The sequence below is a fragment of the Eimeria tenella genome, genomic scaffold (assembly GCF_000499545.2).
Source record: "Eimeria tenella Houghton genomic scaffold, Eth_scaff89, whole genome shotgun sequence".
Lineage (NCBI taxonomy): Eukaryota > Apicomplexa > Conoidasida > Eucoccidiorida > Eimeriidae > Eimeria > Eimeria tenella.
This window is the reverse complement of record NW_013543464.1, coordinates 34,667-60,892: the sequence shown is the minus strand read 5'-3', so window position 1 is coordinate 60,892 and position 26,226 is coordinate 34,667. Positions and strand designations below refer to the sequence as shown.

Here is a 26,226-nt window from a genome sequence, read left to right as displayed (position 1 = left end):
GGCGGCTCGGGGGCCCTTAACAGAAGCCGCCGCTCAAATCCACCAGCAACTTCGTCAGCTCGCCTCAGTATGTTTTATTTCTTCGGGCTGGGTATCGATGCAGACGAAAAGCTTTTCTGTGGCGCTGCGGGTGCTGCGCTTCGCCGCTTCTGCCGCTGGCACTACATGTAGTTGCTGTCCATTGTAACTGTTGCGTCTCTGAGGCTACTTTTCTTCCAGCGGCTTATCGCGAGACAGAAAATAAGTGCATGCGGAGGGCGAGGTGCTGCAGTTGAAATTTCTAAAAGCTCCAGGTGCTTCTTTTGTTCGCTTCACGTGCTTCTGCAGAGCCTGGTGTTCCGGTACAGGGCTGCTACATTTTCGTGGCGCCTGACTGTAAGTTTACCACTGGGGACTGGCAGGAACGGAGACCCAGAAGCATACGGACCCTGGTCCCTGGTGGAGAGGACTCATAAAAAACAAGTAGAGAGGGTTCACCTTCTCTAGCAGCTTTGCATTCTACTCTCCCGTGCTGCTGTATTTCGGGCGTGTACCCCCGGGAAAGCTGCATAAAGCTGCGTGACATTCTAACTGCCTTTTCGAAAGAAACTATGAACACACTTTTTGCAATCCCCTGCAGCTGCTGCCTTGTATAGCTTCAGGTGGGCTGATCCAGTGGAGCCTTCTGACCTTGCAGAACCAAGACAGTATACCTTTCTAAGTTTGTCTACGTAGAATGTGCAGTCTGTCCTTCCGAACGCTGCCTACTGTTGCTCTCCATCAGTCCGAGGTAACGCTTTTTGCTGGATAGTTGTGGCTGTCTGAAACTGACAGAAGGTGCTAAAGAAAGTGTTGCTGATTCCGCCGTCACTGGAGCAGAAAAGGGCAGGGACACCGAAACAGCAGTCGAATTTGAGGAGGAAATTAAAAATTAGCTGGATACGACGCAATAAGCTAGGTTAGAAAAGGAACAATAGTGCTGGAGTCGCCCATTTTGCTGAGCACTTGGTATCAGCATTCTAACCTATCCGACAACGATTAGCGACTGTTGTGTTAACCTCAGGACCACTTATTCGTCAGGACCACTTATTAGAGTTGAATAGCCCGTTCATCAACATGCCTGTTATAAGTGCCGTGAGAGCCAACTCGTACGGCTGAATTGAGCCAGGGCTGCAGCAGCCGAAGCATCTATGGAGAGTTGTGCTTCGAGGCGTCGCAAACGAAAAGAGGATGTACGGACAGGCAAAACGATTTAGAGGGCTTTTTAGGCCGAAAGAGACGATGCAAGTGATTCAGAGGAGTTCCAAGCTGTGCCATGCATTACCGTGCGTTGAAAAGGCTTGAGTAGTAATTACTTGGCACGTAGTGCGTGTCCCAAGACATTCTCTTAATGTATCCCAGTCCGTTCCCTGTCGAGAGCTGCGAACTTTCCCCTGCGGCATCTAGAGCACGAACATAGCCATTTTTGCGTTGAAAAGGGGAAAAAATGAATTTGACCCAAGTCTAATCTTCATCGGAACAAGGGTGGATCTCAGGGAAACACTGCGCTGCCCTGGAGAACTGAGGCCGAAGTGTCGTACGCAGAACTCCCTGAAGAGTCTAGGACAGAGCCAACTGCAGTATTGCTGGACTTTGAAGAAAGCAATACATGCGGCACTGTGGCTGAAGGGAATCCAGATCCGCTATTCAAGGAGTGGGCAATTATTCCGTAATGGTTCCCTAACCAGCGCCTTTCCTGTTGCCTCTTGCGGCTTACGACAGGCGTCTACTAAAAAGTAAGGCGATGCGCTTCCGAATACGTGTGGCTACAAAATTTATGGTGATATTGCAGGAGAGGTAAATTGATCATGTAGGTGCAAGGAAGTCATTCTATGCCGGAAGGAACAGAGGTGCGTTTGAGCTTCCGGCCCCTTTGCATTAACGAGATTGGAAGTGCAGCTTTTCTAGAGGGTCTTGGATTTAAAAATCTAAGCCCATACAGCTGGTAGCGTTACGAACTTCCCCGTGTTGACAGGGACTCCACGCAGGGAAACATGGAGGAGGCTCCTCGATCCTGAATTTCGGAGTCCATGCAAAAGCTTGCCTGCATGTATGAACTTCATTAAATGCATTAATTATTCGATGACCTGTAGGGAGAAAAGTCCTCTTCCGATCACCTTACCCAAGGCATAATCACATACGAAGGCTTGGTAGGCTTGCCTCAAGTGTTTGACTTTCCTTATGCCTAACGGGCATCGCAAACGATCTCGCCCACCTCTTGGCGTAGCAGGCTTTCTTGCCAGCAGGTCATGGTGGACTGCTTGCTAGAGCTGGATTTTTGCGCCTGCATGCTTAGACGACACAATCGTCTGCAGAATCCCGTGAGAGCAGCACCTTGCTCACTTGAAACGAGTCCTACGCTGCGCGAGTGTGGCACTGCTTTTCTCCAACTCAAAAGCCACCTCCCGCCAGACGTAGATCAAATATTTGACATTCACTCGGGTTTGTATCTCAAAACTGAAGGGTCATGAGTGTGTTCGTTGAGTTCTAAGGACACTTATCTTCTTTTGGCGCTTTATCTGTAATTTCACAAGAAAAAGCGTACAGCTGCTGGTAAAAGAGGGTGTTGACGAACAGCAGGCTGGCATCAAGGCCAGGAAGTAGTCCCTTATCCACGTTGCGGCTATAAGAGATCCGCAGGCTAAGCTACCCGCTTGATTAGCTGCTTTGCAAGAAACTGCGCATCGTTTGTGGCTTCATGAGATGGTTGCAACAAACTTGAACCTGTCCTGTGGCAAAGAGGCGGTGATATGCATGAATTAAGTACCCACTGTGTCACTCAGCGGCTGGCCTCCATGCAAGTGACAACCTGTGGACGTATTTAAGCTTAGAAACTGCCTACGATGGTCCATAGGGGTCCGAGTCCTCCCTAATGGCTCTGTAGAAATCCTAAGTTGATTGCGGCCATGTTTTTTCCAGATAGCTTTCTAGTGGAGGGTAGCGAAGGCTGGCCAATTTGAAAACAGGTGGCAGGCATGAAAAGCGTTGACGGAAGACCCCTTGTTGGAGAAAGAGCTATGGACAAGGCGTAGGTGCTAAGCCCAGGGAGAAGCTCATGCTGAAACAGTCATTGGATAATATTATAGCTGCAAGATCACCTCAGTGTAGTACTGCATCAAGTGTGTCCAGATATGTGAAGGGTGTATTTCAGTAACGCTGATCAATCTGAGAACAGTAGAGCAGGCAGGGATGGTGCTTCTGCTCGTCTGTCCCTTTCCCTAATTTGAAGGAAGCACCCGCGAAGCCACATGGGATACTTTGACGCCCAAAAATGCATTCCCGATGTCTCAAGGAGGGTAATATTTTCTTATGTTTGTATAGGAACGTGACTACCATGAAGTGAAGACGTAGTTGCAGGCCTGGCAGTACGCAAAAAGATGAGCAAATAGCTTCTACTACGATCGTATCCACGGGCAGAATGCAACGGCACAGTCATGTTCTAGATTCGTCCGCTTACCTCCTTAACTTTTTTCTAACATACTAATATCTAGCCATCTCCATCTGCACAACGGCTCCTGAACGAACAGCGGTTAGATTTAACCTGTAAATAGCGATGCACGCTATGGAAGGCACGGGAACTAGTGCACAGGGCGAAACTGCAACTGGGAGGAAGGCAACAAAAGGCTTTCATGGACCCGACGACTAGAATGCCTGGAGACATGTCAACCCTCGTGAGAATCATGCATTTTTGGCGCACGGCTAGTCATCCTTTACAACCGCTGAAGGCCCCATTTGTCTGGAACCTTCAGTGGTTGTAAAGTGTAGCGCTCAAGAGGCCTGCTTTTCGCGGAAGGAGCTGGCGACTTGTGATGAGGCTACATTTACTGAACTACCTGGGGCTTTGTCTTGGCGTGGTGAATGCTGTGCAGCTCTTTCACAATTAGTGATATCCGCATGTGAATTCTCTGTAGCGGGCAGTTTGCCCACGACGGATGAGGAGTTCTATCAGAGACAGAGGCGCTAATTGGCAGAATCTAAACAGCGGTTCAATGAAATTCAGCTCGAAAAGGAACTTGAAGGCATGAGCAAGCCTCCGGAGCATAGCCCGACAGCTATTCTCCAAGTGAGGCTCCCCGAACGTCTTATCACAACCAAGTAGGATATTTTATGGATGTTCGAGTATTCCGAAGCCACCCTCAGTCGTAGAAGTACCCCTTGCCTACACGGAGAGCCCACGGCCGACCGTCGGCCGTCCAAGCTCAACTGCAACACTGCTCGTTGAGTAGTACGATGCTAGACTTACTACAGACCTCGCAGATATCAAAGTCTAGCTAGGCGTGCATTGAGCTGCTTAAGACCTTCTAAGTGTGACGGGGAGAGAAAGCGCAAACTCTTCGGTTCCTGACTACGTTTTGCCGTCATGCCACCCCAGAAGGTCACTCCTGCACACTCCAAAAGTATACAGGTCATGTGTAGCACCTGGACGCAACGTTGGCATTATACCTTTCCCACAAGTAGGCCGCATGCACTAGTTGGATAGCACACCCCATCACAGCACTGCAGTTGATATGCTCTTCACGAAGTATGTTATTTACCATGTACTGTTGTGCACGGCAACCCGCTCCCAATGCACACATAAAACGAACGCCTGTGCGTTACACTAATGTCTCATCTGACAGGTCTTGCGCCTACATAGTTGCTCTCACCCTCTGCTCATCCTATGTAATCAGGGTCGGTGGAAGTATTTCCCACGGCAGCACATTGAACTAGATTCGTGCGCGCGATGCAAGCATTTTGTGTTGTTTCTCAGCTCGTTAGTAACCACGCAAACCAACTGCTGTACGTCACTCAACATCAAGAGTACGGAACGAAAGAGTGACATTTAACGGGCCCTTTCGACGAAGTGGAGACACAGTTGCGCCAAAAGAGTGCAAAGCGTCATGCGTCAACAATTCAAAAACGGGATTAAACCGTCAAGTGAGCCACCAGAATAAGCTAAAGCAACAGTCGCACACCTCCGACCCCAGCCACCCCGAGTGGCCTTCAGTTACATGGGGGCAACATGGGCATTTACAGGAAGAAACAGATGCCTCATCTAGCTTGTCTAGTCTTGCTTTTTGTTTTTGCTGGTGAGGAATTGGAATACTGCACAGTGGCTACAGAAGAGGGGAGGAAATTTTGGGGCTGGGGGGCCTCTTGTGTTCGTGCTTGAAGAGGGGAACAGGCTAGAGAGTGCCACGGCTGCTGTCCTAGTGACACTACACTCAAAAATGCAGGGGCATAGTCCTCCCCTTTCTCCTTCATTTTTCTACGGCAGGCCTTAGCAGCTGCCCCCCACCCCTGCGATACAAGGAGCTCCCAGCCTCTGCACTGCAGCAGCAGCAGCAGCTGCTGCTGCAGTGCACAGCAGCAGCAGCAGCTGCTGCTGCTGCGCTGTTGCAGGAAACGCACAGGTGGGTCCTCTTGCGGCAAGAGGCCCCACCATAATCCAAAGAAACGTCTTTCCTTCGTCGTGCCGATCTTGCACGCCTGCTGGTGGCACGGGCAGCGGTGGTAGCAGCACAAGAAGCAGCAGCAGCAAGAGGAGGAGGAGGAGCCGCCCAGGTGTTCGTAGATTGGGCCTCTCTGACGCGTCAGAGACAAGGGGAGTGCCCGATTGGGGTCGACAGGACGAAAGAGGGGCCCCGCTCAGTCCCAAAGGGGACATCGTCTGACCTCTTGGGGCCCCCTTAGGTAAACAAAGCCACCAACTTCTTTGGAGCTATCTCCCGTGAAGTGAGAGGTGCTCCACCGCAGTGATCTGTCTGGGTGATTTCAAAGCGCCACTTTGTGTGCCCTAGCGGGTAGCGAACGGCAACACAAGCGGGGACTTCAACGGCGGCAGCAACAGCAGCAGCAATACGGCAGCAGATATAGCAGCAGCAGCAAGACTACTCAAAAGTATTGGCTCCGTGTACGTAATGGGTGAGGAGGTCTCCGAGGAGGCCCCTCTCGGGGCTCCTGGGGCCCCTGGCGCTCAGTCCGACGCAGTGGCTCACCTGTGTGCTGCTCGGGGTCTCGTCAAGGAGGGACAGTCGCTGCTGAAGCAGATTGGACCCTTGCCGATGGGAGGTTTTACAAGGGCCTCTCTGTCTTCACATCAGACGCAGATTTTGTTGCACGTTTACCAGTTCTGCGAACACGCGCTGAAGCACCTTGATGCTTGTGGCTTGTCATTGGGGCCGCTGAGGGGAACTCACCAGCACGATGCAGACGCAGCAGCAATGAGGAGGAGGTTGCAGGAGGAGGAGCAGCAGCAGCTACCGGAATCTATGGCGAAGGCTGGGAAGACCCAAGGGTTCTTTGCTCTCCTAACAATGGCAGAGGCTCTGCGGGCTTTGGGTGAGTGGCCACTATTGTCCCTGCTGGCGCTGCTTTTGCTGCTGCATCCGATGCAGCTCCTGGTAGTGTAGGTGGTGGTATGTAGAATCGTTACTCGTGTTGCTTTGGCGGCTTCGGCTTCGCCGCTGCTCAGTTTGTCTCATTCAGCCGGTCCAGCAGGTCGCTAGGATTCTGTTCTCTGATTTAACTTTACGAGCAAGAAGCAATCATTGGCCGCGTTCACGTTAGGTCTTGCGCGGTTTGTTGCGGTTGCAGGCAACTACGAAGACAGTTTGCTTTGCTACACGGAAAGTCTCCAGTGGACTGAGGGCCTTTGCGGGGCAGCGGAACAAACACGGGCCCTTCTAGCTGCTGCTGCCCTCATGTCGGATTTAGGCAGGCACACTGCTCTGGCGGCGGAAGCTGCAGAAGCAGCAGAAGCTGCCAAAGCTGCTGCTGCTGCCACGCCTTCCAACCGCAAAGGAGGCACAGTCTCAGCGACAGCAGTAGCCGCTGCAACGCAGGGAAGCGAGCCAGGCACCCCATCTGTGCTCCATACAGAAAGATCAACTGGAGCAAACGGCAGCAGCGGCAACCTAAGCAGGAGCTGGAGGCCCTTAAGGAGCCTCATGTCGTCCAATCGCAGGAACCTCAGTTTGGTTGAAATTAGAGGACTCAGGTACTGTCGTTTTGCTCTGGAGAGCGCTCTGCTTTTGTCCCCCGGGCATCCAGCGGCCGCAGCAAGACTGATTAAAGTTTTGTTGCTGCAGGGGGACTTCCCTGCGGCTGCGAAGGCACTGCAGCATGTGCTGCAGCACCAACTTAATTCGGCCACACAGACACCACGGAAAATACTGTGGCTCAGGGGACTACTGCAAGGAGACGCTGCCGCTGCTTCTGCTGCTGCCAAATTTCTTGCCAATGCACAGAGCCTCACAGACAAACAAAACAGCAGTAACAACAGCACCAGTGTTGACGTAGCAGCCGAAGCAGCAGCGCACGACAACGATTTGGCAGCACAGTTTCTGAAGCAACAGCAGGGACGCGTCAAGCGGCAGCTTGCAGCCCTGAAAGCGGAGGGTGAGCAATCTTCTGTCCTGTTGCTGCTTGAGCTTTTGTTGTTTAGATGCTTGACGAGTGAGTGTGCTTTTGCGGCCGGAGTTTATGCCTGTGGTACAGATACTGCTGCAATTGAGGCCTTAAGGGGAGGGGCGTCTGCCTCCTCCCGGCCACTGTTGCTGCCGTTGCCCCTTAAAGCAACGGTATCGGAAGTAACTGCGGCGACGGATTCAAAGGCCAGCGCACCTGGTGCTGCGGGATTTGCAGCAGACGGTTCTTCTCAGGTTGCGCTTGTTTTAGATGCTTTAAGACTTGCGTTCCTTCAGGGAATATCGGATGGAAACATCAGGTAAACCTAGCGGGTGCTGCTGCCGTCACTATCTGCGCGACTGGCCTGTAGAGGGATGTAGCAGCTTTTTTATTTATGTGTGTTGTTGCTGCTCCTGTCTTGCGTTTCTGCAGTCTCGGCCATGCTGCGAATGTGCCGGCTGTGCTTGTGGCAAGAGACCTACCGCTGTCAATTCCTGCTGCTGCAGCGGCCACAGCAGCGCCAGCCACAGCGCCACCAGAGACGGCGCCAGCGCCAGCGCCAGTAGCAGCTCCTGCAGTAGCACCGGCGGCGACGTCAGCGACTCAGCAGGCGACAGCATCTACTGCTGCCCAATGTCGCAGTGGCAGTACCAGTTGGTTGTGGGGTGGGCCGTCACTGCAACAGCAGCAGCAGCAACAGCAGCAGCGTAGCAGAGGACGATTGCGGAGTGAGAAGCCGCGCCGTCTCAAATTCTTGCAGGTACTTGGGTCATTCTCTTCATTTCTGTTCCCGTACAACTGCCTTTTGCACGGGTTTTTGGCTCGAGTAGCTTAGACACCGCGTATCCTTGCTTTTCTTGTTTGCATTCGCGTATTCGTCATCACCGGTTTATACCTCTATCCTTGGCTTCATGTTTTCCCCTTCTGTGGCTTTCTGTTGTGCTTGCTTCTCCCTGTCCCAGCTGTACCTTGGTACTCTTCATTCCCGTTCGTTACCTGCTGCTGCCTCCCCATACGCTGTCCCTGTGGTTCACTGCTGTAGGAGAGTGACGCATGGCAGTCAAAGACTCCCTTTTCCTTGTGGAAGGCCTGGGGTGCTCTGCTTCGAATGCCAACAGCACACAGAGAGGCCGCCTTGAGCAGTTCCGCTTTTGAACACAACGCGGCAATTGACGTGCTGTGGGGCGACTTCTCAGTGTTTTCACATCTGCTCGGGGGACCGGGGGCGGAGGCTGCAACAGCGGCAGCTGCGGCGACGAACGTGGCCACGGGCCCCGCACCGGGAGCATCGGCTGGGGCCACTGGCGCTGCAGCCGCACCTCCAAGTAGAACGTGCAGCAGCAGAAGCAATGCTTCGGCTGCAGCAAAGGCAGCGGCTGCACAGCTGCAGCCCCCGTCTAGTGTGGCTTTACCGGTCGTCCCTCCACCTTCCCTCCAGTGGACACTCTGGCAGCTGCAAACCACTATTGACTCCATACTGTTCGTCTCTTTTTCTTTTCAGCTGCTACTGCCTTACCGCTAATCGTGGGACTGCCAACTAGCTTCATGTCAATTGCGTGGTTTGCAACAGCAACAGCTGTAGTCACTCCTGTAGCTCCAGTGATAGAAAAAGCAGAGGCGGCCCGCTTGTTTTTTGTTTTTTTGCGCTGCTCAGGGTTGGAAGAGAATCAGCAACAGAAAAATCAGGGGACACAGAATTAGCGAAGAGCAGTAACAGCTTCCAGCAAGAGCAACAGCAGCAGATGCAGGAGCAGGAGGCTGGGGAAAAATTGCTGCTCCAGCAGCTAGCCGCCACGTTTGGCGTCTCCTCAGCTCATCGCCGCAGCGAAGAGATTTCCCTCCTTGAAGCTTCTCTTAAGGTTAGCGACTGGCCTGCTGACTCCTTTTGCAGATTTTTAGATTTATGCTTCTCTATCCCGGTGCGTTGGTGCCTGCTTCTGTGCATGCTGTCTGTCTGCGCGTTCGCGTCTTTACCGCATTTTTGTCCTTATTCTCCTGCAGCTTTCTTGAAAGGGCAGCAGCAGCTCTGCGTACCTCCTGTATGTATCGTCCGCCGATGAATTTTTTTCAATTATAAGCGTTTGGCACTACACCTCAGCCGCAAGTGCGCCGTTTCGCTACTTCTGCGTTGCGGTTTGGCAGGTTGTGGAGGTATTGCTGTCTCCACAGAGCCTTTCGTCACGGTGGCCGGAGCTGCCCTGGGGCAGAGGGGTAGCACTGCGGCTGCGGGATCTGCTGCAGCTGCTGTTAGGAGTGGGCGCTGCTCTGTCAGCCGAGGTGCCAGTGGCAACCGCGAAGGCAGAGAGCACTAACGGTACAGCAGCAAAGCTTGCAACATCAGAACAGCCAGCGGAAGTCTGGGGCAGAATTTGCCTTGCTGCAACGTGTAAGCTACTGCCTCTGCAATATCTACAGTAGTTCCTGACTTCAAACGTATTTCCGCTTTACAATCATTGCGCACTTTTTTGTTTGTCTGTTTCTGTGTTTCAGCTGCGCCAGGACAAACAGCAAAGCATGCGAGAGCGTTTCAGCACTTTTTCAGTGCAGGTGTGGCTGAGCGTGCTGCGCTTGCCTTGATGCATGCAGCAGCAGTAGCGCTTGACGCCCACCCTGAGCGGCAGCAGCATCAGCAGCAGCTCATGCCGGTGAAAGAAGCGCAGCAGCTCCTTGATGTTGCTGGAGACTTGCTGTACGCAGTTTCTGTGGCGCTGCAGTGCAGCGGCTGCAGCAAGAAAGAGGTTAGCGGACCAACAGTGCCAGGAGCAGGAGTGGACAAGGGACGTAACAGCAGACTTCAACGCGCCATGGCATGGCTAATGCTGTTGCAGCGGCATTCCGCAGCGGCACGTGGCGAGGCTCTAACAGCACCAGCCGCTGCTGCTGCGGCAGCAGCTTTCACGGACGATGGGACGACAGATTTTGATAGGGGGGAGGGGTCTGCAGCGGCCCTAAGTGCACTGTTGCTGCTTCTTGACGACCTTGACCCTCAAAAGCAGCTTCAGCACCAAGGAGAGGAGAATAGTCTGCTGCCATCTTTGGACCACCTTCGGTCTCAGGCTGTCGCTGCGGTGATTGCGGAAGGCCTGGAGGTACACGAGTTGCTTCAGTCTGATCCCCGCGCGGCTGCGCTCTTCGCCACTTCCACCGCTACCAAGCAGTGCCACCAGCGACAGCAGCAACAGGAAAAGGAGATACCGGAAGATAAGGTGTCGTTCGAGTCCGTTTCATCAAGAGTCTTGAGCGCAGAGGTTGAAGCTTCCCTGCTTGCTGCCGTTGCTGCTGCACAGCAGCAGCTAGATGCTGTCTCCAAGCGAGTGCATGCAGAGATACATGAGCGAACAGTAGCAGCTGCAGCTGCAGCGGACGATGAACAGCAGCCGCAGCAGCAGCAGCAGCAGCAGTCTTCGCAAACAAGCATACTCAGCGCAGAAACGCAAGAAGAAGTTCTCTGTCTTATCCAGTCGTTCGTCCCATTCTTCTCTCGGGTGACTAGGCAGCTCTCTCTACTCTCTGCCTCAGAGCTGGACTTGGGTGCGGGGAAGATCCCCCCTGCTGTGGAAATTTGCCCCACAGTACACTCGTTCGTTTTGTCTCTCATGTCTCTGTACGGAGACATCTTCGCTGTATTGGCCCTTCGTGCAGCTCGGTCGCTGGATGACTGTGTTTTCCCTTTTGCTGCCGTCACAGCAGCAGCATCAGCAGCAGATACAGCTGCAAAAACTTTACGGGGTTGCCCCTTCCCATCCGCCGAATTGAAGGAGGATTTCGTCTTGGGTGTTGTTTCTTCGCTTCCCGTTCTTCTGTCTTCTTTACAGGCCTTTAGAGTTTTTCTCTACGATACTCCAGAGGCTCCTCTTGCTGCATCTGCATCAGCAGCACCATTTGCCGCAGCACCAAGAGGTGCAGCAGTAGTGCAAATATCAGAGGATAACGCAATATCAGACGCGCCTGATGCGCAGCGACAGCAATATCTGCAGCAGCAGCGGTTGCAGGAATCTGCAGCAGCTGCAGTGTCAACTGCTGAGTTGCTGGGAGAAAGCGGAAAATTGCCTTCACTTGCTGCTGGAGTCTGTATGTGGGGAGTTGCTGTCGGTTCTCCATTTGCTCGTTTGGTGGCTCCGCTGTCTCCGCAGCAAATAGCGGAAGACCTCAAACTAAAGCCTGACAGCAGCGGCAGCGGCGGAGGCGGCGCTCCTGTCCTTGCCACCGCGTTAGGGGCCCCTATTCCTGTCTCGACTATATTCGCTGCAGGTGTTCCCGTGTCAGGTTGTTTCCTTCACCCGACAGTTGTACGCCTTGCCGTGGGTATTTCATCGTTTATTCTGGCGGAGCTCGTTGCTGTTGCTTCTGTCTGTTGCTGCTGCTTCCTTACGGGTGAAACGAAGAGGTTTAGCACTTTGCCCATAGCGGGGTTGCCAGCAGGGGCAGCGGCGGGGGCCCTGAACAGCAGCTCTTCAGGAGGAGCAGCGGCAGCAGCGGCAGCCGCAGCAGTTACTGCGGCAGTCACCGCACGGAAGGGAAGCCTGTGGAAGGACGTGGTGAACAGCAGCCAGATCATTCGGTTGGGGCTATGCGCTCTGCTGCAGCTGGCGGGAGCTCCCCTGGAATGTGCAGGGACAGCTGGTCAGCCTCAGGCAACAGGTCCCTCGGCAGCTCCTATCAGAGTCCGTTGGCAGATGCATCCCCTGACTTTCTTGGCCCCGACAAATAACCAAGTCGTATCCCCTGCAGGTGATGGCTGGGGAGGGTTGTGTAGCTCGCCTGTTCTAGGAGCCTCACAGCAGCAGCGTGATGGAACCGTTACAACAGCGGGTGTCGGAGTTGCAGCAGCAGGTGGTGCTGTTGTCAACGGAGGGGGTGTAAGCATCTTTGAGACAGCAGACGAAAGGGCAGCCCTGGATGCGAGTGAGTATGCGTTGAGATTGGCCCATTTGGTATGGGGAGCGGTGGAGGTGGAAGTGGCTGTAAGAGAGCTGCAGGACATCGGCGCTCAACAGCAGACTTCTGGGACTGCCGCTGCTGCCGCTGCAAATGCAGCTGCTGAAAAGGTCAAGGCAGCGTCTGCTGCTGCTGCTACTACAGCTGCAACGCCAATTCCACCAAGCGGAGGCACCAGTGGCGGAAGCAGCAGCAAGAGTAAACGCAGCCAATCACACTACCCAAAGCCTCCTGTTTCGCAACCCTTACCACTTCAGTGCCTCCCTGGCTGGCTTCGCAGTTGCTACTGGAGCGAGGCAGAGCTCCCCTGGGACAAATCAGATGCTGAAAAGGAGTCGGAAGCAGAGACGGAGGTAAGCACGCCACGCGGTAATGGACACGAGAGCACAGAAATGGGTTTGATGTTCTTTTTAAGGCTGCTTCCACGCCTATTGCAGATGTTGGTGGGCAGGATGCTGGTGGATTACTGTAGTAACTGCGTTGCCATTTGCTAGTGCCGCTTTGGTTGTGATGCTGCAGCGAGGCCTGAAGCAAGCAGCGGGAGTCGAGCTGTTTTTGCCACCCGGGATAGCGACGTCTTGTCTGCCGCTTTCTTGTCTCCTCGTTGCTTTGCGATGCTTGCGTATACCTGCCATACGGAGATACGAGCGCGAGCTGCAGCCTTTAGCAGCCGCATCTGCTGCAGCAGCGGCAGCAACGGACCGGCAGCAGCCGCAAGTGACTAAAGAGACCCTGGCCGCAGTTACCTGTTGTAGGAATGTTTTTGTTCTGGTACCCCTCGCTGGGAGGTTGATGCTGCTCTCCCGTGCTGCAACAGCAGCACCGGCGCTGGCTCCAGGTGACGTCCCTGCTGCTCCTTTGGCTGCACGGGATGCAGCAGCAGCAGCTGCTGCGGCTGCACGGGGCATCCCTCTGTTATGGGGCCCTCCTGGAAGTCACGCGGCCGCTGCTGCAGCAGCAGCTGCCGCAGCAGAGGCCAACGGATGGAGGTGGGAGGCTTCTGAAGTGTACGACGTGACGGGGGACATATCTTACAAACTCGCTTGCTGCTTTATGTTGCTGTACGGGCAGCCGCTACTGCCTCGTCAGCCGCCGCCTTTAGACAAGTTGACTATACAGACAACGAAGGAGAAGCTTAAAAATACATTTATCGAAGTCTCCCTCCCCACTACCATGCTTGGGGTGTACATACACCGCAGTGTGCAGAGGTGCACTGGGTGGAGTCTTCATGAGAACGTATGCCAGATACTACTGTCAAAATTTGTGCTAGTACAAGCAACTGTGGCTACAGCAGCTCTTGAATGCATATTTGCCACTAAGTGTGCGTAGAGTAGAATGCCTTGATGCCCACAGGTGTCAAGTCACTGTAGGCCATGATGCATCATCTTCTGTCTCGTTGCTTCTTGTCTTGTGTCTTTTCAGTCCTTCGCTGTCAATTCCCTACTGGCACCTTCGCGAGAGACGCGCGAGTTTGCGCGGTTCGCCGTTTCTGCTGTGGATCTGTTTTGTTTCAACAGCGCAAAGCCCCCAGAGGGCAGCAGACCGTCCTGTGTTCCTCCTTTCCTCACAAATTGCAGCAACAGCAGCAATGCCAGTGCATGCTTCTGCTGCAACAACAACGGGGATAGTTTGTGGGAATGTTTAGGGGAGCCCCTGGCGGCTCCTCCGTACCTCCGTCGATTTTTAATTGATTCGAATGGCGTCGGGTCAGTCTCTCCGTTCACGCTGCCGCACAACACTTCAAGGTCCTGCTGTCTTCCCACTTTGCTGTCGGTGTGTAGTTACGGCCGAGCAGAGGAGTTGTCGCTCCTTTCCCCTGCTCCCAAACCACATTTTCCATTTTTCATGCAGTTCATACCTAGGCACCAGCAGCACCAGGTGCTGGTGCCCGATCGCATTGCCCTGACGCCCCTCGCCGTGCTTCAGCACCACAACACGGAAATGCAGCAGCTGCTGCAACAGCAAACGGCGTTGATGCTGTTGCTGCTGCCGGCTGATGCCGCCCATATGCTGCGCAGCCAGTCACTTGCTGCAGTAGGGGGGCGTATACCTCCTCTTCCGCTCCTCGAGGCAGCTCTCCAGGTGCCTGCTGCTGCTGCACCATTTGCCGCGGTTGTTGGTGCATCAAATGCCGTTGCTGCTTCTGCTGTGGAGCTGCTCACATCACGGCCCACACATCTGTTGCCAGCGTCCCTGAGGCAGTACCCGCTGCATTTACTGCTGCAGCTGCTGCAGTCGCAAAGGTCTGCTGCAGCAGAGATTGAGGCCCTTGAGAGAATAGGCTTGGCGACAAGAGCAGTAGCGGGAGGGCCCCCGAACAATCCGTTACTTTGGGAGGCACTGCGGGCGGTACTGGTGGAGTTGACGCTACTGCTATGCGACCGTTTCGCCTCCACTGGAGGGTGGCAGCAGCAGCTAGAGCTTCAGCAGGAACAACAGCAATGTTGGGAGTGGGTGGTTGCCGAGGGGGAAAAGGTGCCTTCTGCTTTTGTGCTGGTTTTGTTGTTTGCTCAAGCTCAACTTGTTGCCAATGTGACGGCCGCACTTTGGCGGTGCTTCGTGGAGCTTAACCGTAGTAGAACCAAAGCGCAAGCAGCAGATGGTACGGCCGATGAAATGTTGTTGGACACAGTCAGGGCCTTTAGTCCCAAACATCTCAGTGGGGCGGAGGCTGAATGGTCCTACCTTGCGGCTAAGACAGATGCGCTCTTGCTTCTGCTGCTGCAGTTCTCTCACTTAAAGTCACATCCAGCAGCGAAAGCAGGGTTAGCTGCAGATGCGTCGGAAGGTGTAGGTGGCGCAGCTCCAATGGCTGAGGACTCGGATTCCACTAGCAGCAAGGGGATACTTGCAGCGGCAGATATTGCATTGCAGCACGCACAGTGGTGGCGGCGAGTGGCAGAGTGTCGCCGTCTTTCATCTCTGTTTTGTCTTTCGTCTCTTGCTGGTAAGGGTGAGGAGCTGAGTGAGCGACAGCAGCACATTAAGCAGCAGCGTGGCGTGTCCGTACACCTCTCTTTCCGTCAGTTGCTCTCTTTGGCTTCCAGCAGCAGCAGCAAAAGCACGAAGAAGGACATACTACTGCTGTACGGCTTTGCAGTAGAGGCGAGCCGTCTTTTGTCGTTTGTCTTCAACGGGTCCCTGCCGCAGAGTTCCCGTGAAAGTCTTGCTGACTGGGTAGAGCCTCTGAAAGAGGGATCGGAGGAATTAGAGGGCAGTGATACCATAAAGAATGCCTTGGGTTTATCGGCTTCATTTGAGAGGGCACGGAAGTGGGCGGAGCCGTCTGCTTTCTTTTTTTCTTTGCTGTTAATCCGCGCAAAGTGCTTCAGGAGGATTGCTGCAGCCGCTGCTGCGCCGCTGGCAGCAGATAATTGTGTTGGGCAAGGCAACGATGCAGCTGCGGCTGCTGTTGCCGCCGTTGCTGCCGCAGCCGAGGCTGCCTATCCCCAACGCCCTCCGGATATTGTTGCGCTGACGACAGCTGCTGCAGCAGCAGGCCAGGCCAATGCAGCAGAAATCAGCAGCAACGGTCCCAACGGCGACAGCAAAGCCGATGCATCGCAGCTTGCAGGAGCATACAGCGCGGCAGCAGCTGCGGGTGTGGCAGGAACGGGAGCAGCGGCCGGAGGCGCCCAGAAACCAGGCGCTACAGCAATGGCTAGCAGTCTGAATGCAGTCGCGCTCTGCGATGCTGCTGACGCTTTGCTGGTGTCCTGCATCCAAGCTTTTGGGGCGGATAGCATGTTGAGGAGTGAGGGGAAGCCGCAACAGCTAATGCCGTCCTCCCCTCGTGGCAGTAACCATCTGAACCGCCCTTCTGACGGCTCGAGCAGCAACTGTAATGTTGGCAGCAACAGCATCAACGATTGTGCGGGTGACGAGACAAGCGGGAAATTGGAAGCGCGAGAGGATGGCCGTCGATTTGTGTCCTGTCACGTTTCTCTCCAGCTGTTCTTGCAGCATGCTGGTGATATAGAGAGCCTTGTTGAAGCAGAAGGGGACCTTATGCCGCTCGTGTTGCCACTGTATAGGCTGCATGCGCTGCGGGTCAGGCTGCTGCTACAGTCGGGGGGAAGATTGTGGCGCCTCGCTGCTCTTTTCCCATGGAAGTACAGCAGCAGACATCAGCATCGTGAGACAATTGAGGCTTTAGACGCGGCACTTTATATGTGGCGAACGGGCAGAGTAGAGGCTCTTCTGCAGCAGCAGCAGCAGCAGCAGCAGCTGGTGCTTCCGGGTGACCACTTGCTGCCCCTGCGTAGCGAAGCAGATGTTATGAGGGACGCTGTTGATGCTCTACAATATTTAGCATCCAAAAGGTAACTTATTCGTTCCCGGTAGTGTTTGCTTTTCATTTTGCTCTCGCGCATCTTGTCCCCCAAGAATGGCTTGCTGTTTTCTCCGCCATTGCTCCCTTTTAGCTGCTTATGCATCCGTCTTCATCTCGCCCTTTGCGCGTTTTCTCTGTTTCTTCGTAACTGTGTAGTGCAAGGACACAAAGATGCACGACATGCGTGTATAAGCTGTAGGGTGGAAGTACAGAAACTTGCCCTCGTGCCCGAGCCTGCATGCGTACACATCCAAAACAGTCTGTATTTGCACATAATGTATGCAAGGGGTGGATATATAAGTACAGTAATTTATTTATAAATTCACTCTGCACGTTTGCGTACGCTCCAATATGATACAATTCGGTCGGTGGGCACTATGCAAGAGCATTTAGTAGCAACTTATGATAAGCGTCGGCTGCCATTTGATTTTCTTCATGTCTGCTTCTAAATCATTACCTGTGGATGTTTATAATTGCCTGTTTATGTCAGCGGTTTCTTTCGCGTGCATTCGTTTATCTGCAAAGGCGCACAGTTTGTTACATTTCTTGATTCAGGCAACTCGGCCTGTGGGCTTCCACTCCTCGTTACCTGGTGACGCGTCTTTGCTTGGCTGCGGGCGAGTTTGGGGCTGCATGCAAGCAAATGAAGCACTTGTTTTCGCGCGGCTCCATCAGATTAGCTCCTCCTGACTCATGGATGAGCAACCAGTACCAGGCGTTCAGAGCCCGCCGCCGCAGCTTCGATTGCCGACGTTTGAAAGTATGCTACCTTCTTCACGACACAATCAGGGGCCTCGCACAGGGCGCTCTGGCTGCAGCTGAGGAGGGGAAGCAGCAGCAGCTTCAGGAGCAACAACATCGACAAGTAAAGGAACAGCAACAGGGCGTTGTATTGCCTGAAGGGTGGGTGTATGGTGGAGTGGAGAGAATAGAGAGATTGGATGAGCTGCATGCAGCGATGAAGATTCTTGTGGAGGCTCTAGACGTGCAGCTGAAGTTGTTGCGTCGGTTGCAGCTGCGACTTCAGCAGCAGCAGCTACAGCAACAGCAGCAGCAGCAACAGCAGGAGGCAGTGGATGAGGAGGTACGACTGACCAGCGTGCCGTTGCAGGTGGAAATAGTGCGCCTTCTAATGACTGTTGCCACTGAAGCTTTTGCGGCGCTGACGGATGCAACTCCGGAGGTGCTGGACATGAACGAAATGAGACAGGCAATTAGCATCATGTTTCCACAGAACGAGGTCCCTCCGGCTGAATTGCAATGCACGTATACTCCAGATACAGCCGCTATTGACAAGAGACTGCTCGTGTTTCTGCGTGATATGGTCTCTTCTACTCGTTCTTGTCTCCAAGACCTTTCTGAGGGCGCCGACGGGGAGTCGCAAGGGATTCCCGGGGACAACACGGACGGTCCCTTCCACGTGCTGGAGGGCCTTTTCGTGCAGCTGGAATCGGTATTTGTCGCTGCATGCAAGAAGCTTCTTTACTGCAACCCCCCAGCGTCGCAGCATGCAGTTAGTATGCGTCTCAGCATGGGCCAGCAGGTTCGCTGCAGCACACAAATGAGAGAAATCGATGAAGGCAGGGAGGCACAGGCTGCTCTTCAGAAAGCCCTTAGAGCAGACGGGGGCTTGGGAAGTGGCGGGGGTGTGACAGGAAGGGGACGAGGCAGGGGCAGAGGAGGATATGGGGGCAGGGGAGCAGCGGCTGCTGCACGAGCTGCTTCCGCAGCAGCCGCTGCTTCGGCTATTAGTAGCACTCCTGCTGCTGCCGCTGCTGCCGCTGCTGTCGGCGCTGCCACCACAAGGAGCATCAGCAGACAGCAACGCAGAGCGGCCCGCAGCCAAAAAATGGGCGGGGAGTATTTTGAGGGCCACATCTCTGACGGGGAGCAAATACGTACAACAGAAGACACGTCACAGCAGCAGCAACAGCTGCTTCAACTGCAGCAGCAGCAACAGCAGCAACGGAGGCAGGCGCAGCTGCAACCGCAGCAGGAGCCACTTAAGCAACAGCGCTTGCAGCAACACCTGCAGCCACAGCAACAGGTCCAGCAGCAACAGCTCCTGCAGCAACAACTGCAACAACAACAACAGCAACTGCAGCAACAGCAACGTCAGCTGCAACAGCAAGCGCAATTGCAGCAGTTGCGCCAGCCACAGCTGCAGACTCACCAGCTGCAGCAGCACCTACAACAGCAGGCACAACAACAGCAATTGCGCCAGCCGCAGTTACAGCAACTGCAACAGCAGGCACAGCAGCTGCAGCAGCAGGCACAACAGCAGCAGTTACGCCAGCCGCATCTGCAGGCACAGCAACTGCAACAGCAGGCACAGCAGTTGCAGCAGCAGTTGCAGCAACAGCAGCAGCTGCGCAGTGTGCCGACACATTTGCAACAGTTGCAGCAACAGCAATTGCAGCAGCAGCAGCAGCTACATCAGCAAACGCTACAACAGCAATTGCAGCAGCCGCAGCTGCAGGTGCAGCAGCTGCCGCAGCCTCAAATCCAGCAGCAACAGCAGCAGCTGCAGCAACAGCTGCTCCAGCAGCAACTACAGCGTCAGCAGCAGCTGCAGACACAGCAAAGGCAGCAGCCGCTTTCAACACCTCAGCTACAGCAGCAGTTACTGCTGCAGCAACGTCAGCAACAGCTGCTTTTGCAGCAGCGCCAGCAGCAGCTGCTGCATCAGCAGCACCTTTTGCAGCTCCAGAAGTCTGGTTTGACGGGAAAAGAACAACAGCAAGTAGGCACGGCAACCCAGCTGCAGCAGCAGCAACTGCAGTTGCAGCGCCACTTGCTCCAACAGCAGCTGCTTCAGCACCAACAGCTGCTACAGCAGCAGCAGCAACAGCTGCTGCAGCAGCAGCTGCAGCAAGGCGTTGCTGACAAACGTGGCCCTGCATGGGCGTCTCCAGGGGAGCAGCAACAAAAGAAGCAAAGAGCTGGAGGAGGAAATATTAGCAGCAGCAGTAGCGGCGCTCCAGGTGAGGCCGAGGAGCTTCAGCAGCAGTGATGAACAAATTCGTCGCTTTGTCTAGTTCATTTATTGACTGTCGCGGTTTGCGGCCGTTGCTGTTTCCGCTGCTGCGATTGAGAACAACCGCTGCAGCTGTTGCAGCTGCTGCAGCAGCAGGGGCCCGCAGTGTAAAGGGAGCTCCGAACAGAAGTGAGCTCATTTGCTGTTTAATGCTTTGAAGCTTCACTAGTCTAGTGCGCGTCTTCGCTGGTCAAACGTAGACACAACGGCAGTTGCGCTGCGGTAACGGAGCAGCCATCGCCACTACTTCTCGAAGCTGGTGCTCGAGTAAGAGAGGGGTTACTTTCCTTGATCTCAGCCGCCCACGCGTTGATTGGCTGCTAGGTCAAACGCTTTTGCATGGATGTAGGTTGCGAAAAAGCTCTTTAGGCAGGATTGAACAGCAGATGGTACTCGGAAAGCTCATCAGGAGCCTCAGCCAACAACTGGCATCAGTCCCCGGTACTGCCACACCGGCGGCCGCAGTTCATACAGTTGCGCTTGGGCAGTGACGCTACACAGCAGGGAATGATATCGCCAAAAAAAGAACTTGGTGTTTTAATGCTCAAAGGGAAACCTGCAATACAGAGGGACCGCTGGTTCGGGGCAGCGGTAGTGGCAGCAACGCCCTCAATCGCTGCACGTGCCAACATTGCGGGTGCCCAGCAGCTCCGCGGCTTTCCCCTCCACACCGTAGAGACGCCGTAGCTGCAAACTCAACGGAAGTCAGCCGCGCCGTCCACGGCTGAATCTCCGGTTGTACGCGAACGGGCCTTCGTGTTGGGGCTGGCCTCCTCTACTGTATCGTCTTTCTTCTAAGGGAAAATGCCCTCCATAAGGCATGCCAATGCCCGCGCGGGGCCCTACAGGCCCCCATCGGTGTCTGGTGTTGCGCGCGTAGGCCATCTGGTCAACAGGAGGCAACTGAGATGCCATCAGGCACGCCTCGAACTCCTCTCTTGCACGCTTCCCCCGTTCTCCCCCCTCTCCTCCGCGCCCTGGGTCGTAGAAATCCCGCCACTCGTCTCTCCACTGACGGCCGGTCGTACCTGAGATATGAACGTAGCTCATTATTCACGTATGCACATCTGAGACGTACTAATATATCTACTGGGCGTAAGTAACGTCAGCCTCCTTTGGGGAACAGACACATGAGCAAAAGCACAATAAAAGGTTTCTCCGTGCCAAATGCGTGGTAGTGATAAAATTCAGCTCCGACCTCTTCCGTATTTTCTGTCGCCGTCGATGTCGCGGCCACTGTCCGGATCAACACGAATGACGCGGCCGTCACATTGGGCTCCCGACAGGATCTGAACTGCTACCTTGGCTTCTTGAGGAGAACGAAATATTACAAACGCAAATCCACACGGCGCCCTCGTTAGCCTATTCAGTCCCATCACTATTCGGTCCACCGAACCCGCATGGCTCGCAAGCTGCAGACAAAACTGGAAATACCTTGACAAGCAGTGTGGGGGAACAAGGACACCAAAAGTACACGCAAGCTTCCCCTATCGTGTTGCAGGAGAAGATATGATCATTTGTATTGGACGCATTGAGAACAAAAGAAGAGAGGAAAGTGAAATTTATGTTCCTGGAGTTGCGACAAACCTCATAAAGCTCCTCCTCCGTTGTGAAGTAATTCAAGTTGCCGATATACACGGCACGAGAGTTCCGTACAGCTTCGTTCCAATCTTCCAGCGAAGTACAAGTCCTTCTGTCGTAGTAGGTGGGCACCTTCTCGAGGCCCGAGTATAACTCTGCCATTCTGGGCTCCAGGGCGAGCCGCCCATGAGACAGCGCGTCTTACCCAGTATTATACGCCTCGTCCCAAGGAAGTTTGACTATTAGATTGAGCCAACAACAGGCATTAATACTGTCGCTGTGAAAAATATCCAACGTCTGAACTCTAGTGGTCGTAGGCTGCAGCTTCGCCGCATGCACGTGGTTGTTCGCTGAAGCTAAGTCCAGAGAGCAATATCACCGTCACTCTGCTTTGTACCTACTAAAAGTTTGCGCATTGCGGGCGTTCGGTCTGGTGTAAACAGTTCCCGGAGATTCTTCACTTGGTTCCAGTCGGTCCGCCCGCCGTGGGCATTCCGTGGGACAGCATGGAGCTCTGACTGAACTTCCGTACCCTAGGCAGGATATCTAACGAAGCCCGTTTCTGTTGACAGTAACAGCCGGTGATCTCCCTCAGTGGAGTTGTCAACGTCTGGAAGCCCTGCGTTTCCTAACCGGGCGCGGCATCCACGTTCACCGCGCCAGAAACAGTATTACGTCTCCGCTTTGTCGAATAGCCCCCTTGTTCCTCTCATTAGTTCTTTCCTGACCTGTGACTGCGCTTTCCCTCGCTTCTTGCCGCGGAGAGTGCACACTAAAACGGCCTGGAAGTGACGCACGGCGAGCAGCAGTGAAGCGTAACAAACGCAATGGGTTACATCGGCTCTTCAGCGCTCGCTATTGGCGCAGCAGTTGCAGTTGTGCTCGCTATTATCATTGCTTTTCATGATTTAGCCCTAGAACGACTCCGCAAATACTGCACGCCAACTGCAGAGGAAGCCGAATGGGCTGCAGCGTATGTTGAAATTTCTGATGACGACGTCGATGTCTTGGAGTACGGAGAAGAACAACTGGGAGTAAGCTGTACATGCTCTTTTTTTACGCTTATCTTCACCGACTCAGCATTGCGGCTTTGGTGTGGCAGCTGTTGAGCTAACTTGCATATGAATAGAGGCAAAATCAAAAGCCTAAACTTTAAGAGAAAGAAGAAGGCCCCTTAAATTATCAGAGTATTACAGCTCACTGTCGAATTTGCGGGAATCTGTACATTTTCTGTATTGATCCAGGGCGCCGAGAGCTTTCTTGAAGAACCGGAGGGTTCTCTCCTGACTGGCCTTTGGGACGGTCGCATTGTCCGCTTGCTTAACGAGCGACAGCTGCAACACGTAGCGTCAACGGGTGGGTGTTGCCTTTTAGCTTGTCTTGTCTTGCATTTATTCTCTTTTCTATGCTCCAGAAGCGGGCCACAAGTTAAGTTGTGTCATGCAACTAAATTAACTTACGCTCCTTCCTCCATTATGAGGCTGAGACGTTTGTGTCTTTGTGTACGTAACCGCAGGGGTGCACTATGGGACTGCTTGCTCGCTGGAGAGGCAGAAAAGAGAATCTACCCGCTGTTCGCGGCCTTTGGGGCTCCAGTTTGCTTCGCCTCCAACTAAAGGAGAGAAGACCATAAATTTGGTGGTTTGCGACGGCTGGCGCGGGCTTTTGGAGGTACCCGTGCCGTCTTGGGAGCAAGCTGAGTTGGGCACACATCCTACGCCTCCTTCAGCGACGCGCGAGCTCTTAAAGGGGAGAGGCAGTGCGCAGCTGCACATCGCAAACGCAATTACAGAGAAAGTGGACGGAAAGTTTTTCGTCACTGACTCTTCTGCACGCAGCGATGCTGGGAGGGTGAGCCAGTTAACCCTTTGTATCCATACAGACATGCAATTTTTTGGCACGCTAAGCTGTTATCTTTCGAAAGGAGAAGAAAATGGCGTCCCATGCACCACATGCAGACACTAGCGCAGAACCTCTTGATCCGTGTTGATTGAGCCATTACACTGGCTGTTTGCCGCAGTTCGTGCGTGTTGAGAACGATGAAGGTTAGCTGCCTTTCTGCCTCCCTTTTTACCTTCTCGACATTTTTTTGAGGTGCCTGTGCAGTTTGGCCTCATTGCATTTGAAGGCGCCAGTACTGGCACAGGCCGTCTGCTTTCTGTTGACCTCACGTAAGTACTGAGTGCTGGTGTTGTGCATTGCTACTGCTGCATCATTTCTTGCAAGTGTTGCTGACTTTGCTGCTGCGTTACATGCTGGCTCTGCTGCCGCCCCTGCGTAGAAACGTGGACAGCCTACAGAATGTTCAGCTAATGCTAATTTTTATGCGCAGGACAGATACTGCGGAAGTTGTGGGTGATGGCATACCCTTTGCCAATGGGGCCGTCGTCACGTATGACCGGTCGGGTGTTCTTGTTTCAGCGTTGAGCGCTCGTCAGATTCGCTTCTACCCCATCAGTCCCCAGTCCAGTGTGTCCTCACGGCCATTCTTTCATCCTCACTTTTCTTAGGACATAAGACGGACACCAGATACAAATAGTCTGACCAGACGGAATGTTGGAGGTGCATACACGCCGAAGAATAGTCGCCAGGAGTTGCGCTGACTGTTTTTGGCCCCTGCACAACTATACTGAATACCGGGGTAATGTGCACAAGTATATGCATGACCACAAGTAAACGCTTTCCCATGGTGCGTGTATCTTTGCTCTCATAAATTGCTCAATGCCTGTTTATTTTGCAGGCACAGAAAGTGGCTGGCGGCCTGTGGTGACCCTGCCCATACCTCCTGACAATATAACTCGCGTGCAAGTTGAGCGGAAACAGTTGTACGCGGCAGTGTCCTATACAGCTCCATTTCTGCCTCCCTTTGTGGGCAACTGCGAGGCCGGTAGTCTCCTACAGCAACTGCGAGCAGCTGCGTGGACTGCGTTCAATCGCGTTGTGAGACCGTACAAACCCTTTCCTTTCTTGGGGGGAGCTTTATTTCGCGTGAGGCAGACACAGCCACAACGGAAGATCACGATTGCATAGCGCGGAGCGGCATAGAGCTATATGAATGTGCGATTGCCTACGAATCTGCCTACTAAATTTCCGGCAAGGTGTGGAGCTGGGGAATTTGCCGTTCCGCTTCTTTTGATGTAGCTGTACGTAGTATCATATCTTGCGAAGCCAAAGAGGTAGCTGAGCCCTGAGCAAAGTTGTACTCTAGCGCCTGCCACAAAATGTTCAGCGCTTTTGCGTTGCTGGGTGTCTTGGAAGGTTATGCGCTTGCTACCGAGCTCCTTCTTCGACATGCTCATCAAAGTCGGTGCGAGCAGAAGCAAAAGGGGAGGTCAGGTCATTCTCTTCGACGAGGAAGGGAGGATATACAGATGGCTATCACGTGAGTTTCCTTTGGTTTGGCGCCTGTGCAGCGGTTGCCACTTGCTAGTGCTAGTGAGTGGGGCAGAAGCATGACAGCACAGCTTGATCTTCGTTAAAGAGCTTTTCTGCTTGTTGCAGTTCCCCGAAAATGCCGCTATTCCGCCGAAGTCATATTGCATAAATGGCCAAATGCAGCAGAGACGGTGATGCTGGTGGGCGCCTTCAGGCCAGAGCAGCCACTTTGTCAAATTCGCATAGAGAGGTACCTTAGAGTACGATGAAGACTGAACTTGTGTGGTCAGGCATGATTGCGTATTCTTGCGATAACTCTACAGCTTCTTTCGCGCTTGGAATGTATGTGCATTCTGTAGCGACTTACGAGAGTCACTCAGTGCAGAAAGGCATTTTATATCAGGTTTATGATCAAGACGCTTTGGTAGCTTCGTCACGAGTCCAGATATTCGTGAAACAGGGAAGTGGGGGGGCGAGAAGAGTTTGTTTGTTTGTGCAAATTTGCGTTGATATTCCCGTGTTGCTCTGTCAAAGGTACAGCATCCGTACGTGTCTCAACACACTTGAATGGTGTTCGTGTACATGCACGCTTATGCATTTGTATGTGTGAGCACGCATGCACATGGCACTACGGAAGCTGTTCCGCAGGCTTGCGGGGCAGTGCCGCGCTGCGTCTCTCACGGGACATTTGGTGTGCGGTCAGTTTTCCTCCGCTCAAGCGCAGAGCAAAATTAACGTACGCACCGGGGAAAAGGCTACTTCAGCATTCCCATAGAATATTTGAGAGATGCCTACTTTTGGGTTCCCAGGCTCACTGCGTGGTAGCCTAGTACATAAGCGGCGCAGGTGGCAGCGAGGAGGTTGCCACTCACAGCAGGCCAGAAGTATGCGTAGAAGGGCGTGTGCTGCAAAGCCCGCTGGCTGCAGTACAAGAATTTAAGTGGCGAACAGAAGCATGCGTTGAAAGACAGCATACAGGGAGGAGGCTGCCAGAAGTACAGGAACGGAGTGGCAGAGAGACATGCCAGGCTTCAAGACAGAAGAAATAATTACTTGTTTCGCCTCCACAGTATTGTTTTAAGGATGGCCCTCTGCACGCGCAACTGAAGTGAACACAAATTAGTTCTAGCGCGTAACTGGGTCCCATTTTAGGAAGACAAGCAAACATCCACTGGATTTAACGAGACGGCAGAGGGAATCTGAAGATGTGGAGGAATCCGGTGATAAAAGAGAAAACGGTGCCTGCTGCGTGGTTAAGTTGGGAAGGTACGCACATTTCAAGGCCTTTAGGCGTGGCCTGCCCTTTACTTTTGTTTTTCAGCCCCATATGCAAATTGGCTACGTGAAGCGCCCGTAAAAAGCGTTTAGCCCCAAAGGCCCTTCTATGCTCCATACGATGTTACATACGTACGCGCACGATATAGGTTTGCTTGCACCGTGAAATGCAAATTTACCAGGTTGCCAACATAGGCATCGTAACAAAGCCTGGGGCCAACGAATGACTTCAGACTTTTTAAAGGAACCGTCCTATGCTGACTCACCGACACTGGTCTTC

At 53.6% G+C, this 26,226-nt stretch overlaps 3 protein-coding genes across 3 annotated transcripts; 2 read left to right on the top strand and 1 right to left on the bottom strand.

The window, feature by feature from the left end:
* Positions 1 to 5,918: 5,918 nt before the first annotated feature.
* On the top strand, positions 5,919 to 19,691 carry ETH_00033080 (uncharacterized protein; the record flags this gene model as incomplete). The annotated part of the gene is made up of 11 exons (XM_013378477.1): positions 5,919 to 6,339; positions 6,595 to 7,398; positions 7,498 to 7,726; positions 7,840 to 8,167; positions 8,450 to 8,886; positions 9,062 to 9,266; positions 9,550 to 9,793; positions 9,898 to 12,698; positions 12,865 to 13,581; positions 13,768 to 16,667; positions 17,234 to 19,691. 11 exons carry the CDS (start codon positions 5,919 to 5,921, stop codon positions 19,689 to 19,691), a joined length of 11,544 nt encoding a protein of 3,847 aa, XP_013233931.1.
* A 729-nt stretch (positions 19,692 to 20,420) lies between these two features.
* ETH_00033075 (nuclear cap-binding protein, putative) lies at positions 20,421 to 21,458 on the bottom strand (the record flags this gene model as incomplete). Its single annotated transcript, XM_013378476.1, has 3 exons — positions 20,421 to 20,743; positions 20,914 to 21,127; positions 21,303 to 21,458. 3 exons carry the CDS (start codon positions 21,456 to 21,458, stop codon positions 20,421 to 20,423), a joined length of 693 nt encoding a protein of 230 aa, XP_013233930.1.
* A 665-nt stretch (positions 21,459 to 22,123) lies between these two features.
* On the top strand, positions 22,124 to 24,917 carry ETH_00033070 (strictosidine synthase domain-containing protein, putative; the record flags this gene model as incomplete). The annotated part of the gene is made up of 8 exons (XM_013378475.1): positions 22,124 to 22,330; positions 22,541 to 22,652; positions 22,813 to 23,147; positions 23,403 to 23,467; positions 23,629 to 23,765; positions 24,037 to 24,236; positions 24,555 to 24,678; positions 24,886 to 24,917. 8 exons carry the CDS (start codon positions 22,124 to 22,126, stop codon positions 24,915 to 24,917), a joined length of 1,212 nt encoding a protein of 403 aa, XP_013233929.1.
* Between the last annotated feature and the right edge of the window lie 1,309 nt (positions 24,918 to 26,226).